Genomic DNA, 18,165 nt, shown 5'->3' with positions numbered 1-18,165 from the left:
AGTTAATACTTTAGTGAAAATAATTATTTCTAAAGTAAACTGCTTTAGTAAAAGATATATAATAACTCATTGTTTGATATGAAGTATTTATAAGACGAGAAACCAGATGCCGCCTGTTGCGTTTTGTGTGAATTCAGGTGTCACGTAGACAGAACATTGTTTTTTTAAACTCAAAGTTCAAACATAATGTAACCCAACTCTAGTTCCATGCAGCTGCCAACTCTCTGCGTGGGTTGCTTTGTGATCCTAATCTCCTCAATTTTCATCAACAGAACACTACATAGTCTCGCTTTCTAATATATTTAATGGCTCTAGCCATTTTGTTCCAAAAAAGCATGGAGTATTTAGTCGAAGGTAGATGTGGCAACATAGAAACATATGTAGAATCTCATGTTCTTCTGGGACCTCAGAGGTCACTTCTTCATTTGAAAATATTCTGAAAGAGGTCCAGAAATGTGAATCGATTCTGCATGTTCTTCATGCTGGCCGAACAAAAGATATCAGTTTGTAATATACTGAATTTTTTAGGAAGAGCTGAATTGTGTATAAATTGTGTCATAAATTTCACAGTAATTTTACTTCCAAATGTTCGCACTATAATTATAAAAATATAGTCGTGCAAGTATTTGAAATAATATATTCTAGCTCTTAAACTTAATGATCTCCACGGGGCATACAAATTAACCCTAGGGCTCCATTCAGAAAGTCCGAACTTTAACTAACCGTTCTATTCTTATTCTGTGAGCATAGTCCGCCAAATCAGTAAATTGCAGTGTTGAGAACCTGCATCAATTTAGAAATTATCATTTGTCATACACTGTTAGACTCTCTGGCTTAAGGTTCCCAAAATAGGATTCTAGTACTCGTTGCACCCAGAGGAATTGGGCCACAATTTGGTTGTTCTAATTCACTATTTCCAAGGACTATACGGGATATGACTATGCAGAATACAAGATAAGGCCAAGCACCAATTAAGGTTTGAGTTTCATAGCAGATGGGTCGTCTATAGACCAAATGGTTCTTATCTGCCGTCAAATTATATGTTTCTATGTTTAAGTCCTAATGATAATTAATAATGATAATTCATTCTATCTGGAATAAACTTGGCAGTTGAGAGTTCAATGAACCATTCTGTAGGCTTAACAGTAAACCTAACAGAGTCTGAGTTCATTAGGGCTAACTATTCTACAACACATAGTATTACATCCACACACATGCGCACATATGCATATAATAACGACATAACTTAAACATGGTAGCTGCTAATTTTTATTTAGGTATCCAAAATACATGTATAATCTCTTGTATATCTCTTCCATGCAATGAACTTAAGACTGCTCAAAAGAAGCACCCATATTAAGACTTTCTATTTATATATATATTCTCTTAAAATATTTACACGTCTGTTAAAATTATTTCAAACTGATACAAGTTGATGCAATTTTAAAATAAGTGAATTCACATTTAATACATATAAACATATGTACTTAATTCAAGTTTTTTTGAAAGATAGTTTTACTAAAATCTATAAAGTATTGTAGTAAAGGCTTATTTCCTGTTGATGCAGCATTTGATTTGTAGAATATATATAAATGTCATATTTTCTAAGCTAGATCCCACCTAACCACTGATTAATCTCTGTATTCAGACTTCATTAATCAGAATACAAAACTTTAAGAGATAATTATTAAGAACGTCATCTAAGAAGAATTCTTCCAGTTTGCAGAAAAAAATGTGTGTTCCATCCAAATTCAACTACAACGTATCTGAGTTGCTACATTCTGGTCCTAATGAAATGATGCTCTAACCACTCTGCCTTTCAGAGGTTGGGGCGGGCGATAGTTGTCCACCATATGGCATGGGTCGTCATTTTCGTCATTGAAATAAAGGCCTCTGAGCTTTGAGATCTGAAACAAAAAGACAAAGAAAGAACCCTTATTCTCTTTTATTAGGTAGACCCTGATTAGAGAATAATTATTTTGCATCTATACTGTATGGTTCACAATGGAATACGTTTAAGGCTATGGGATATCCATTCATAGTCTGAAGAAAAGACAAGTGAAAGGAGTCTACAAGGTACAGGTATGAAAGTATATTTCAGAAGAAGACACAATGTTGTATTTTAAAACTATAGAGCAAGACGCTTAAATGTAATGCTAACCTCTCGAGCAGTGTTGGATGCACGGTTAAGTCTTTCAGTAAAAGTGGTACAAATTCATACAATGGGGGTATTTAAATAGACAGAAACATGTAGATTTATTTTCTGCTGGAGTCAGAGTTCAGCAGATAAGTTGTCTTATATTTTCTTGACTAAAAGGTGCTGTTCCACCTACTCTACTGAATTCATCATATTTATAACTAAATGAGGCATCACAAACATCATTCCTAGAACTATTGCCCAAACACTTCACAGAAATCTAGGGCCTGGAGACAACATTTATGCTACTGAAAAACTCAATGGTACTGAAAAAAAGAAGTCTCTTGTAGACTCAACAACATCAATTTTAAGGTAAACACAACTCCTTCAGCTGAGAAGGATGCCTATAAAAATAATCCGGGCATTACTGCCTCTTTAAGCATACCTGATCCTGGCTCACACTAATTGGCTCTTTCAGGACGTTCCAGGTGACACACTGTAGCAAAGGTGGGGTGGTCAGAGACCCCTGATAGGTCCAGAAGTCCAGAGATGATGGAAGTAGGCCTGAAGGATCAAAATCAGTGAACGGAGCCGACTTTCCCTAAAACAATGAAACATCGGATTTATTAGACATTTTCTATAGATATAAAAATATCAAAGCCACTTCTTCTGATTGCAAGTGCAATGTTACCTTATAGGGAATTAATGCTAAGGCATCCACCACCTTCTGCAACGCTGGTTTAGCATCCCCTACCTGAAATATAAAGGATAACCATGTAAAACCAGTTCTACTGCTGGGCAGATTTAATGTTTCACATAAACACAAGTAAAGTCAAGTAGATAAAATCAGTGCCAGAAGTCACGTAGAGAACACGACATGCTACTAAAATTTTTGCCTTTATGTCAGACCTAGAGCTGGGTAAAAATTATAAAAAAAAATGCTCCTATGGGAGTTACTGCAAAAATCATTATATTGCGTGTGACGCAAAGTATCATAGAAACATGGGGTAGGTTTTTCACAGGGTAAAAATGCTCTTTTGAGCAATTTTTTAATATGGGTAAAAGTTTTCAGCTGCTTTCCTTGCATTGTGGTCTGAATAGGCTGTTTAACAATTGTGCTAAATATACCCCTCAATAGGGAAGCTTAGATACTTTAGTCAGTTCCTCGATGTGGTGTGGGGCTTGGGCTGGATGAATTGGCAAAAATAAGCTACGGTTGGGTTTTAATCACAATAAACAGTGAATTGCTTAATGATAAACATTTAACTTTTTTGATTACAATATACATATCCTAAAACATGGAATGGTTTGTGGTCTTCAAACACTGTTTTAATCTCTATGTCCTACCCAGTGTCGGCAAAGTGCCAAGTATCGGCATATCTATCATTTATTCAAATACCCACACAGAGCCTATTGCTCCCTATCCCTGGTCCCATCACTAAACGGAAAGCTCACCAAACACAATCTTCATCCAAAACAGTTTACAAATTTTTGTTTTTATGGTTTATGATATCCTTTTTTAGGAGTCATTTAACAGTTGTTAACATTGCCCTTCCCAGCAGCAAATTGGAAGTTAAGATTGGAACAAAGAATAGTAACACAGACGTTATATCCATCACATCAAATGCTGAAAGCTGCTGTACCTGGATGGATCAGTGGTTGCATTAAATATATATGCGTTTCCTCTGCCTACAGAAGCACTGTTTAAATATAGCCTAATTGAATAAAAGCAGTAAAAGATGCATTGTGTAACTCATTTGCTTACCTGGAGGAACACGCCAACTACTGCCAGCCCATCGCACTTTGTCACGGCTTCACCAAAGCTGGAGTATTTTGTGTTCCAGTGAACCAAGTGCAGCTACCGGAAAAAAGAGAAAGAAGGCATTGAGTAGACGCTTCGCACATCAGTCTTCTGTTTACGGTGACAGTGCTAGTGCCATGGAATCCTCCGCTGTGGTTGCACGGAAGATTTCTAATTATCCTGACAAGTCTGATGGAAATTGGTGATATCATTTTATATGATTTTACATTAAATATTTATATAGTACACATACTGAAATATAGGGTTACAAGATGCCCAACACTGTCAAGGACAAGTATAAAACATGCATTGGCAGGGCAGATATTATAACCCAGTGGTATAATCTTTTTTAGAAGTGTGACCTGAGCACATGCGGTAGCTGTGATTGGTGATTACAGCAATCATGGCAGAGGATCAGAGGCTTACATGTAAGGAAGTTTTCTTTCCTAACCTGTTGGTAGGTACATAGAACAGCCTCCCATGAGAAGTGGTAAAGGCTAATACAGTGAGGGAAAGGCCCCTGGGAATCAGCGTAGCTAAATGGACAGGGAGCATGTATGTGTGTGGGTGAGTGCATGCTTAGGGCATGTGTGTTTTTGATTGGGGTATGTAAATGTAGGGGCGGGAGTCACTAGGGGATAAAGGGTGCCCTCTGGGTGACCCCGCTCACTGTCACTTTTCCAGAGACGGCCAACAGACTTACCGGCTTCCCACCCTCCCTCCCTAATTTTATGTACTAACTTTCTTTTGTCACAGCTGGCGGTTTGTGTGTCCTTGCCGGTCTGGTTTTGGTAAGTGATGTAGTTTGGATGCTGGTGTGATGGAAGGCTCAATCCTCCCCACGGCTGGTGGTTAGCATTAGTTGCGGGTCAGCGGAAGTTAGCTGTCATTTTTGTTTGGACGAGGGGGGAGGTGAGTACCTGTGGTCTGGATTGTACAGTGGTGAGCGGCCGGCAAGGACGGGGTTAATTCAGTTCCTGTGTTGGCTATGTTTGAATGTATTATGTGTTATGTATATTTGTATATTTGTATTTAGTATTTATTGTGTGGTTTATTGTGTATTTATGTTTATTGGTTTATGGTGTTTAGGCCAACAAAGTGTTTGTGGTTATTGTTAATAAAATATGCTGTGGCCTGTTTTACCCAAATCATGTCTCCATGTCGTTAATTGGTGGGGTTTAGGTGGTAGTTGGTTTGAGATGCACGGTACACACTACCCACATACATGTAAACGTGCATGGGATAGTCATAAAATGTTCCTGAATCTAAGACAAGACTAAGGGCTGCATAAGATCTGTGTGGGCCAACTAGAAGACTATGTTTCTATGGCATTCTTGCTGGATAACATTGGTTCCCATTATACTGTCTCAGTTTCAAGGCTACAAAATCACCAGCGTGTGAAGATCTCTTACAAAAGTGACCGCTGCACTTTAAGCATTTGTATTCACTAACACCGATGACCGGGCTCCTTACCTCTGCTTCATATTTGGTTCCATCAACAGTGTGCTCCGAGCCATGTCCGTCGCAGGATCCCCAGTGAAAGTGGAACTGCTTCAGCCTGTACGTTCCTTCCAGAGCTCCTCCTCGAAGAACTGTAATCTCAGAACAAACAACAGATTAGTCTTTAATAATGGCAGATGAACTGCGCATCTCTCTGTACTTTTGATAAACACTTAAGAGACCATTGACCCATTAAGTATCTCTTCCTTCCCTTGTCAGCCAAGGGTTAGCGAGTCAGTCTTAATTACGTAAATGAAATGTGACATCTGGCACAATCCAATCTCCTTAAATACATCACTGGAGATTTTTTGTTTCAGGAAAGACTACTTAACCTTTGTGGGCATTTCCTGAACTCAAAGTGTTAGGTGGAAATATATTATGTTTCCTATAATTTTATTTCTATCCTTTGTTTTGATTATCATGAATTATAATGTAATCATCAGAGTATATATGGTACATCAGACACTAGGAGCTATCAAAAAGCTTGCAGCCATCCATCCATTATAGGGTCTCGCTCATTTGCACACGTGCTTCTTGAAAACAGATAAGAGGCAGTTTTCCATGAAATAGTGCATTTATAGATATAGCCCATTGATTCCAAACAGCGCTTAGATTTTTTCACCGCTTCTCTCCACTAAAGACTGGAACATGAAAGTTTAAGATATCCACCTCAAGGGTCATTATCTTTCCAGAGTCTTAGAATGCTTTTCATTAAATGTAATTAACCAACTTCAACCTATATCCCAGGAATTATCTGAAAGCCTTCTAGATTGTATGCTCCTTTCAACTGGGCCGTCCTCACCTATTGCCAAAAATTGGCCAAATTGGGATGTTATGCACTACTTGTTATGTCCTGTCTACCCATTGTACAGCGCTACAGAACATGATGGTGCTACATAAAACAAGTGATAATAAGACCTGTTGTGGGACCTACATGAGTAGACCATGTTCTACTGGAATGACCATCACTGTCTTACCAACTCATGTAGGCTCACTTTGACCATAAATTTTCCTCCAAGTAAAACATCTTTAAACAGTTGGGGTTGGGGGTTTAACATAAAAAAAGTCATCCAATATGAATTCTTTATAATAAATGTACAGAATATATACATGTAGCTTAAGTAGTTTATAACAATTTGTCCCAGGATCCCTCTTGTATATGTTTGACAACTGTTAATATACCTATACCTTGAGGCCTGGAGAATGATCTGGAAAAGACTGGCTAAAGTCGGGGAGGAAATTTATTCTTGGACAGCTCTAAATAAGAGCTGTCCAAGAATCAATTTCCTCCTCGAACTTAGGCCTTCAGATATATTACTATTATATTAACAACATTTATTCCAATATATATATACTGCGTGCATGATTTTTCTTAATATGTTGGGCCACAATGTAATGTTAATAGCTTATCAATGGGACACCATAAAAATAACATGGGTCTTGTCTGTGGCTTAATATACCCCCAAGGAAGAAACATGGAGGCCTATAGAATCGTGAAACAAAGGCTAATTGAAGCCTTCGAAATCACCGATGAAATGCTGCCAAGAAGAACGTCCCTATTGTATTTTTGTAGATTAACACACCGTTGCCCAAGGTTCTTAGCTCTATTTACAACACATATCTGAATTTCTGTATAGTCGTATATTAACACGAAGCTAATATTTTTTTTTTCATTACGTTTTTTTCATTGTATTTTACATGTAAGGAGAGAAAATGGAACAACTGGCCTATTCATTTCACCAATATGCTGACTATGATCGCAGATAACACCGTATTGTTTGAATAAGATTGTGCCGTGGAGTCACGAACAAGCTGGTACTTATTGTTCCACGTAATGCAAAACATAAAGGATGATAAGCCCTTTTGCTCACTAAGAACAAAAGAAAGAATTCTTCCTGGGAAACTATTTTCAAAAAGTATTGTAATTACTGTTTTGTATATTAAAATCATTTCCCAGAAATTCTTTAAGGTATACTCCAAGACCAACCATGCACTCTAATGCATATGGCCGCATGTATGGCCATTTGGTATGCCCATGGATTTAAACAGAAAAGCCACTTAATGGCTCAATATCATGGGCTGTGGATGGGGCGTTTTCACAGGGTATTTTTCTGTTACGTACTTAAACAGAGAAATATATAATATATTATATAATATATAAATTTGACAGCAGATAAGGACCATTGGGCCCATCTAGTCTGCCCATTTCCTGATCTTAATCAGACCTTGGTCTTGTCTTAGATTCAGGATAGCTTTATATCTCATGCAAGTTTTAACTTGGTAGTGAAGGCTCAAGAGTGGGTTATCTGGCATCTGGAGGAAGGGGCTATCCATGCTCAAGGGTGGTATTTGCCACATATGGGTTAGTTAGTTAGTTATGTAAGGGGTGGGCTAGATATGGAGAAGGACTAGTCTAGTGCAGATAGCATTAAAATGGTTGAGAGTGAGGGGAAAATGAGAGTTATCAGGAGACTCTGGGAATCAACTCTTTACCCGGAGACTCTGGGTCAAACCCGGTATGAAAATCAGCCATGGTACTAATACATTTCCTCTCCATATGGGGTATTTTTTTCTAATCCCAGTTAGCAAGCAAACATAATATCTACATCTTTACCATTACTGTGGATATGAAGATTTAGAGAAAGCTCCATGTCATTTATTACACAAATCTCTCCATTCTCAGAAATAAACTCTATCCAAGCTTTTGATAAAATAAAAAAAACCTACTGTTTCATTGACCGTTTTGATTATGAGTCTTGGGAGGGCAAGCATCTCAAAATATGTATCTTATTTTATTAATAATTAATAATAAAGTAACATAAATGTAAGGTAACATTAGGTTACCTTACAAAGTTTATCAAAGTTACCATCTTTCTTGTTGTACAGTTCATCCTAGATACTAATTATATCCAGTCATTTGTAATCTGTTGTTTTCCTGGCACATTTGTGGGAACCGTACTTTCATAAGAATGCAGCATTAGATAATTACTCTTTTACGATTAATGTACCACTTGTTAAAATACAAATGAAATTTGAGGCGTCAGGGAATCATTTCTTAATACTTCCATAAAGAAAATGACGGCAAATGCACGGAAAACATTAAGCTGGCATGCTGGAAAACGCTTAATTAGCAGAATGCTTCATCATGGTAATTCCATTCCATTTCAACCGGCAGGAAATTTTACTCATAACATTGAAGCTTTATGTAGACACCATTAGCTCATTCAATTAGAGTTGATAGGGAATAACTAATTAGATCCGACAGGTAGAATACAACAGTATTATTGTGTTAAATAAGAGCTATCACTATCAGAGCTTTCAGCATAAGTACATTTATTTTATTTATTAAAACTACTCACATCTTGTACTTTTCCACTATCAATTGGTGCAAATGTAGTCAGGGTATTTAGATTAAAACATTATGAAAGCTTAGACCTGTTGCAGGATCTGACATAACCTGTGTTTTATAGTCAATTTTCTATTCTGAATTCCTCGCCCCGCTCCGAGGAAGGCTGCCGGAAACAAATCGACAACAACCAGCAACAAAAGGGGAGAGATAATTTATCACCCAGATCCAGAGAAAGGGGAACTTCAGAAAGCTGGACCAAGTTAACTCCTTAAGGACAATGGGCAGTCCCAAAACCCATTGAAAACAATGCATTTTGAGCCCGTACATGTACCGGCTTTGTCATTAAGGGGTTAATCTATAATAACATGAGCTTACTGAGTGCGTAGAACTGTGAAATGTGCCTTTTTTAAAGATTGTAATACCAGAAGATCCGTAAAAAAATCCATGTTTTAGACTTGGCAGCCTTATACTGAAACCTGAAATATCTGAAATATCTATATTTTCAGGAATACAAACCTATCTGCAGGTAATACAGAAGAAACGGGTGGAAATAAAAAAAAAATGAACCACCTTGAGTTTTACAAAGCATGCAAATGCGGGTGAGTTTCCAGAGTCAAAAGTAGAGCAGTATGTGGGTTTTCACAGAAAGTATAAAAGTTACTATACAACCGCTATAGCCACATGGTGAGTTTTAAACCTGAAGATCATACATGAATATCTAAAGACTTTAACACTTTAAGTGCTAAGGAAAGAGAAACACTACGTGGTATTTAAATAGCTCTATATTCCCGCAATCTTGCCCTCTTTTATTTTAACCTTTTTTTCACTCCAATAAATCTGATGACATAAATAATAGCCGACTGCTCATTTCGCCAACCTCTAGGAACAGACTTCCTGGGTTTTTTTTAAAATAAAAAAAGAGGAAACGAATAGTTTGATCAGCCTTTCAGTTGTAAAAGAACGGAATCTAATCAGCATGTTCAAAAAGCTGTCCAAATGAACAAATGAGTAATGATGTAAAATGGGCAGCCTATATATTCCAAGTGCTGCTCATCTGTTTTCGCTTTGTTTTTCGATATCTAGGATCTAGGCCTGTTGTCTTCAATATGCATTGAAATCAATTCCATTGATGTACCCCTTTTTTAGATTGAGTATTGTCCTCTGTAAATGCATGAAAATAAATCCCCCAAGAATGTTTTAGTCTCTCGTTCTGTTTAATTTATTACACCTGAAAGGTCCTAGCTATCACATCACTGCTATTTTACAGCCATAAATATGTTAATAAATCATGCTTTGCATGTACCGTTAACATTCCAACACGTAGCCTGTCTGCAGTCTTCTGTTCAGGCAGAATTCCTAATTTTAAGGGCGGTCATCTATGGTTTAGGTTTGTTCTTCAACTCTGGTGCAAGAACACACTGGCCTATGTCACATCTACCGGTTAAAACACAATCCTTTGGAACCTGACCTTTAGGTACAGCCGGTACTTCAAAACAAACTTACGCATAACTAAGCCTGGGACTGGAAGCTTTTAGAGCTAAAGGTCTAGGACAAATGCCAGGATTTAAGGTCTAGGACAATTATAACAATTCAACTTAGGTAAGGTGGGCCTTGTTCAAAAGAGCTTACGATCTAGAAACATAGCTATTTAGAGGAAATATATATATATATTAATTCCCAGGCACTTGCAAACACCTCACATTATGAAAATGCAATTTATTTTGCAATTGTTAGCATGAAAGCACATCAGTTGAGTCTGTTCAGTTGAGTTGACCTTTAGTTCTTTAGTGAATAAACCCCTTTGTTTCCATCTTTATGTAAACAGTTAAATTTTTTCCCCTTGAAATACGGATGTTCACATTATTTGAGTAGGAATCTTTTTAAGAATGAAATAGCATTTTCATTTTTAGATATACGACATTTTACAAAAGCATTAAAATCTTTACATGTTATGAGTAGGGATTGTACAAAATCCTCTTTCATCCGACATCATCCTGAAGAGTCATCATGTCAGATTTCAGGAAACATGTTCTAGACAAGTTATAGACTTATTCAAAGAATTAGAATTTTATTTGACGGATGTGTGTGGATTACATATGTTTACTGCGTACGTCACACCATGGAGGCTGAGGGGACGAATGCAATCAACATCACCTTGAGACAGCGAGTGCACCAAGGTGTGAGATAATTATCAAATACACTGAACATTATACTGTGGCATTCGCAGACGTTCAGTCCTGCCGGTTCAGTCAATAGACCAGCACTTGCACCCTAATAACACACGGCCTGCTGTAATTCTCACTTCTGATATTTAAAGAGCAGTAAAAGACTCTGTGGAACCGGTCAACTACTTTTAACATAATGATGCTTAGGATATCTGTATTGGTCTAGTTGTATAATAGCAAAAAGAAAGTCTAAAATATAGTTTTTTTGCGGCAATACCTTCTTTATTGGACAAGCTTCCGAGAGAATAAGCCTTTGCTTCCGATGGTGAAGAGAGGTTAACACTCTCACAACCTCAATAACGAAATGTCTGTCCAGTAAAGCGGTATTATTTTGGTACCTAGCTGGAATTCTTTAATAACTCAATCTAAGTTTTAGCAAAGGTAGTTGTGAGAATGTGTTCTCCTCCGAGTTCACAGTCCAGCACCTACACTTAAGCAGCAAAATCATATCTGTCTTAAGTGCGGAACTTCTAGATTGCGATATACACTGAAGCACGTGTTCACTCACAAGCCTCAGTCAAGGTCATACACGCCATCTTTTACATGGTGCACACGGGTATGTATAAAAACAGCAAATTTGACTTATTCCTATAGCAACTAGCGAAAAAGACTCTTTACAACCTTTACACCAGAATAACCTTCTATACGTAACCTTCTAAGAATGTAATAAAAAAATGCCATACAAACCAGTGGCTATATAAAAAATGCCTGTCCTTTATTATAACATTTGAATAACAATAATAAATAATAATAATTTGGCCAATTGACACCATAAACGATATGGAACATCTGGGCAATTTACAGTTAGGGACCATTATTCCCATATGGATTTCCTCCAGCTGTGTATTCTAAATATATACATCTTTCAGGTCTCAAGGTGGCCATCCCTACGGTGATCTTTCATGGAATAATTGGAACAAGATTCCTCATTCCTAGGAAGACATGTCACCTAAATCTCTTTCTGACTTCCGTATGTCTTATCACACCACAAAAAAGCCAGCAAACATGGCAAACCTTTACTTGGAATACAATATTAAAATCAGAAGAAAAGCTTGGAAAGAGACCACAAAGAAACATAAATGGCATGCCTTGGGCACTTTGGCTACACTTTGAGATAAAGATGTTAATAGAGTTTGCCATTAAAAACACTTTTGTAACCAATTAGGATACGATGGGGAAAAATTAAGGATGAATAGCATGCGCCCTGATCTTTGACAGATAAGCTGATTTCTCACAAAATACTCCTTTAAGTAAAACTAATGAACCATCCCATACTTAAGAGATTTAATTGGATCCAAATAGCTATGTTTAGGCTTTCACGTATTTCACATGCCTACTGTGACTGGCCAAAAATGCAACAAATACTCTATTTTCCAATCTGTTGTTCCCCTCTTGAACCTAACAAGTTATAAATGTCTCATGCTTGAAGCATAGATATAATGCAATCCATGTGCAAAGATGTGATGAAGGTATTTAGATAGAGTATATTAAAATGTTGCAAAATAAATGAAATAAATGACATTAGAAACAATACTGCAATTTTACAACTTTTTTTCTAAAACAATTCTGAGCTAAAGACTACATTCTCTCTTTAGTTAATACGGCTATATCCATTTTTCTTATCAATAAAAAATAAATACCATTGCAGGATATCTCTTAAACATATGAAAAACCATATAACAAGAGGTCATAATCTAAATCCGGAGAGTCAGAGACTTAAATGTAATGTAAACAAAAATGCAAGAATTCAGCGCATTCCCATTGAATTCCATTAAAAAACACCTATCTAAGGTATAAATATTGGGGATCCCATTACGCTATATAGGCATAAATTGCTTAGCCCATCACTACGTGAAATTATCCCAAGTTTGGCAAGTCTTATCTATTTTTTCCTGGCGATATTGCTTACCGAGGAGCTGAATCAGTGGGACTGCACTGCATTTTTAACCCAATGAGACTGTTTTTAAACGGTTAAAGCCTGAACCAAGAATACTGCAAATATCTACAACCCTTAATCACAAAGCACTTGTTCTCCCACTAGGATCATCAACTGCATTTTTGTGTTTTAAATACCAATGGAAAGAAGGAAAGGGGCTATTAACTTGTGTTCTGGGTTTGGCTTTCAGTGATGTGAGCTGCTGAAATCATTACAGTAGCGGACTCTACATTAATATGCACTGTATTTACACAGTATATTTACTTAAGATAAGACGGCCACAGCCTTGAAATAAGACTACTGCTTAAGTGAGCTGCTTCTCACTTCCACATGGTTTCTATTTTAGCAGTTAGAATGGTATCTGTGCTGTTCTAACAGAAGCATACCTGATTTGTCTTCAGAATCATCAAACTCCACATTGAAGGCATGTCCGTTATTCACGATGGACTTTGCAGTCGAAGGGTCGTAGCTAATGCTGAGAGGTTTCAGAGAGGGATCATACTTGGCATCACTTGTATTGATATCAATAGGGGACTGCTGCTCTCCTAGAGCAATTGGAAAGGATGTGTGCCAAGTATTTGGCCCTAAGAGAGAGACATACAAAAATGTTACATTTCCAGGAAATAGCCAATTCATGGCTTTTATTTAAAAGCATAGATGGGAATGCGTGTGAGCCGAAGAATACATTTTAATCTCATCTCAGAAACTCTACATTTTTGACTTTGTTGTGTCTTTAGATATAAGATTTAGAATTTCCCATGTATCTCATCATACCAAATAGAAAGTTGATCAAAAACAGTCAAACTCTATATTCTAGATTAAGATTATCCAACTAGGAAGCAAATATTTCTATTAGGAGTTGTCTCCTGCATTTATGGGACATAGTTTCTACACTAAAAAGAACTTGTTGCATGTACAAAGAACACGTGTTGCCTGTTTAAACACACAAACACACACATATATATCAGCACGGCGTAATTAAATAAATAAAAAGTAATAATAAAAAGTAATATATATTTTTTTTTTCATTTTTAGTTTTTTTAGGATCATTTCAGATTTGCATGGATTCAGTCTGTGAAGTTTATATGCTGCAGCACCAAAGGGTTAATATTTTTGGCACTGAAGAATTAATACAATTTGGTTAATGGACACTGTATGTTTTGTTTCATATCATCACAATGCTTGTTGTTAAATGACACAGTCAGTTAACGAAACACAGGTTGATATTTGGCGTTATAGATTAAAGAATCATGTGTGACATTATCATTTTTTTCGACACATTTTTCTCCTCTTTCAAACCCACTGCAGGCAAACTGGTGAAATCAGTCAAGGATTTACAAGGTCAAAACTAGCTGAAAATACAATGTTGCAAGACATTTCCAAAGTTTAATCAGTACCTATTTCGAAGTTAATATTGGATTATCCAGAGGAATGTGCAATACAATATCTCTAATAATATTAACCCATTCATAATTCATTCTCCTTCATATACTTTTTAATATGAGAAGTCATCTACTTGTAAGTAATTTTCCCAGAAATGTATTTCTTCATTTCCTGACATAGCCTATTGAATCTAAATAATTTAGGGTTAAATGATCTACTTTAAATACTGAAGAGATATCTGCACCATTGTCAGTCTCTACATCTCAAGGTCAAACAGAATGAAACAGCTATAAGCAATCATTATCCAAACTGTAAACCTACGACTAATATCGAATCGGTCACGAGCTCAATAAATTCCAATATTTTTGGAAATATTGTCTGATAAATATTTCATTTTCTTTTGCGGGTGGGAAAATTTTAGAGAAGTGTATGCTGACGTCAGAATAGCTCTAGGATGCTTTTGTGTATTTTTGGAGGCAGCTATGCCTTACTTACCCACCATGCCATTGAGATGGTTATTTCAGCATCAATGTAGGGATGGCTACATGGTCAGACAACTAAGTGCCTCTGGATATTGAAACACTTCCAATGGCAATTATTTTAATGACATTCTCCACTGCAGTACTGTCATCGCTTGTCCCAGTTAACCCTGGTGTGACATGACTGCCATCCATAAAATCATATCAAGAGGACACATGTTCCCATCACTCACCGTTGTCAGGACCGTAACCCCAGACAGGTGCCATTGCCTTCTGCTATTAGCCGTTCCTCTAAGACAAATACCCAAGGTCTGAGTGTCCTCCACCAGCCTTCTTCTTGTGGGGTTTTAAAGGCTCCCACCAGCTCCATCTCCCTCAGACCCCAGCAGGTGGGTTTGGCTCACAGAGATCAGCCTGTTTAGGGGCGGAGAGAAGAATTAACTCTTTTTTGTCACCAAAGGGTTATTTTCCACCAGCATCACACTCACCACTCCCACTCCTCCTGTCCCTGATGTCTTAACGCATCTGGATATTACTGTGTGTAAAATACACACACACGCTCATAGTAAATAAATACACATATTCCCCATAACAAGGTTAGTTATATCTAGAACAAACTGGAGCACTACAGGTCTATCCTGGGACAGGTCATCCCAAAGAGATCTCAACTAATTACAATATTCATAGTATAACAAGCACAGCACCTGGTATCGCATTCCACTGTAAGCAGCTCCCCTCCACTACAGCAAATGTGAATTGTGGCTGGGCATGATGGGAGTTAGTATCGCTCAGAAACTGACATATAATGGATGGCTTTTTCCTAAGGCAATTTATTTCATGCATTGTTTTCTCTGTCATGGCACAAGATGTAATTTACACACAAATCCTCTTGCACAAACATAAGCCTAGCAAAATTACACTGCGTATGAAGCCATGCCTGCCACTTATACACGAATATATGTGCCTGTTGGAAGCAGATGACCATGGATGGACCTTTTTAAGATACCCATGTCCTTTCCTGTCCACCTAAAGCAATCTGCTGCCAGTGCCACCAGATTCACACATCAGCACAGCAGCTCCAAGCCATTCCATGCCAATGACCTATTTTCTAAGCTTGTCTAGTTGCATTCTTCATCAGGAAAGCGATCAGTCATTGACTGTGTCCTTCCAGACTAACCATTTAAAGTGACTGTTTGAAGGTCACCTGTAGGGTATCCAGCACAGGTAAAGCTTATCTGAGAGGGCTGGTTATCTGCAATGTTAACCTTCACCGATCACCGAGAAGTCCCTGAAGTCCCACATGTGTAGAGGCGGAGGTCCCACTTCAGAACACAGATCCAGTACTCGGATTCCACAGGTCTAATAGTTAAATATATGAGACCCCATCACCCTTTTCTGAAACTCCACCGATCACAGCATGATCCGAGTACCCTTTAGTAATAACATCTGACAGATCATGTGTCTCTTCTCCTTTCTATAAACCCTGGCCCTCCCCCTCTATGATCTCCACCAGTGCGTCTCATCCTATATCACATCGCATTAAGGCTTGAAACCCGCATTGCCCCTACTTGATGCAGCACAGCTTTTACCCCTAAACACACAGCATCCATGCTTCCCCGAGTAGACATCAAGCTTGTAAGGACCTACCTCGCCTCCCTCTGCGTCTCACGTTCCAAAAAAATACATAATGTGATTCATTGTAATAAATCATTGCCCTCGGATTTCTGAGACTGAGCTGAGCTTCGGTTTTTTTCTTCTTTTGATAAGCGTAGGATTATAAGATTATTCTAGTTTTCTTCTGCCCTCTAGTGGCAAAACAGTGAAAATCATCTAAAAATTACAAACCGATCTAACCAGAACCTTTGTTTTCCTAAACAGTCCATGGACTTTGAATTGTCGTTTGTTAGTATAATTGTATCATTTATTTGGAAGAGACCTCTGGAATCCTGAAAACTTTGTCTATGTTGCTTAATAAAAGGTATCACCTTCTACTTAAGACTTCATCTTTTCTTGGAACCGTACCTGTATATTCAGTATCATATCATATTCCTAAAATGAGATTGATAGCCTAATTGTAATAGTTGCTCTAATGGATACATTTTAAATGTAGTAATATGTTCTACGACTTTTGGCTAAGATCAAGTGAGTAATTATGAAAAAAAGAGTTTGGTTTTCTGGCCTCAAGGCTGAGGACACATTGAATTCCAGGTATGTGGTTTAAAGCCCCCAGACTTGGTCCACCTGGCTGCTCATCATCAGTGAGGGGTACACTGTCCACTCACCTCATCAACAATACTGATAAGTACACTAGATGATGTTTTGGACCCCCTCATTCTTTACTTTCTGGCTTGGCCTGTGGCTGGCAGATGAATGATTTAAATTGTATGCCATCCATGGGCTGGGGATAACAACTCTTTCTTTACATGGTATGCACAATGTACTTTTTTGTGGTAATCCATCATGTCCCCTCTTTTGAGGATGATCACGAAGATTCCACGCTTCACTCTAGCTTCTGCTGCCTACTGCTATACGGGAAAGGAGTGCAGTCCTAGTGAAAGATCAGAAGCCCAGTTTCAACCGTGGCCTTACTTTGTTAGTGTGGAGAACTGACATTGACGTTTTTACATGGTGAAGGAAAGAACAACCTTGGGGTTTAAAAAACCACTTGATTAACACAGCTTTCCTTAACAACATGGGTGTGTATATTTTACACAAAATAGGATTGTATAGATCCAGGTACTGTAATTTAACTAGTATTTAAAAAAAATAATAGCAGTGAGTATTTGCATACTGTTATTTTGCGTTGGATGGATATCAGTGTTAATGCAGTGAGTGAATTGAAAATAAACACAACTGCTGAACTATTTAAACTATGCTGTGTCCTTGTTGTCCTTTGGATTAGGGTTTGTGTTAATCATTTCACTTTCTGGCTAAGGTTGGGTAGATCCTATTCCAGCTCAGAAAAACTATCTTCACTTATCGCAACAGCTCTGATTGTCCATCTACCGCCAGATTTTCCAGTTAAATAAAGTTCACAAAGTGCAAGTTAACTAATATTTAAGTAGCACTTGTATAAGGGTGTGTTATAGCATGAGCCAAGGTATCAGCAACTACAAGTATTACTCATAGCTACTCACGCCCCAGGGAATTAAATCTGTGATTTTTCAACATGCACTCTTTCACTAGCTCTGTAAGGATTTAAAATAACTAAAATGATTTTTGTTCTTCTGAAATGAGATTGCTAAAATTATAGAATTAAATTAAATGTGGGATGTGTGCTGGCGACCACTACGCCCTGGCAGCAAACCCTGCATCTGTGTTGTGTTTTAACAAGCCCTCTGCAAAAAAAAACTAT

The 18,165-nt window shown here is 37.6% G+C and overlaps 1 protein-coding gene across 1 annotated transcript; it reads right to left on the bottom strand.

Annotated features, from left to right (window-relative positions):
• Positions 1-1,787: 1,787 nt before the first annotated feature.
• Positions 1,788-15,077, bottom strand: LOC149305517 (carbonic anhydrase 2-like). Its single transcript, XM_089477548.1, has 7 exons — positions 15,044-15,077; positions 13,335-13,532; positions 5,412-5,530; positions 3,903-3,995; positions 2,829-2,891; positions 2,583-2,738; positions 1,788-1,907 (listed from the first exon to the last, which is right to left on the bottom strand). Exons 1-7 carry the CDS (start codon positions 15,075-15,077, stop codon positions 1,788-1,790), a joined length of 783 nt encoding a protein of 260 aa, XP_089333674.1.
• Positions 15,078-18,165: the final 3,088 nt, after the last annotated feature.

Source organism: Sceloporus occidentalis, unplaced genomic scaffold (assembly GCF_023333645.1).
Source record: "Sceloporus occidentalis isolate IW3139 unplaced genomic scaffold, rSceOcc1.0.p SCAF_11, whole genome shotgun sequence".
NCBI classification, from domain to species: Eukaryota; Metazoa; Chordata; class Lepidosauria; order Squamata; family Phrynosomatidae; genus Sceloporus; species Sceloporus occidentalis.
This window is presented reverse-complemented; position numbering and strand designations above follow the sequence as displayed.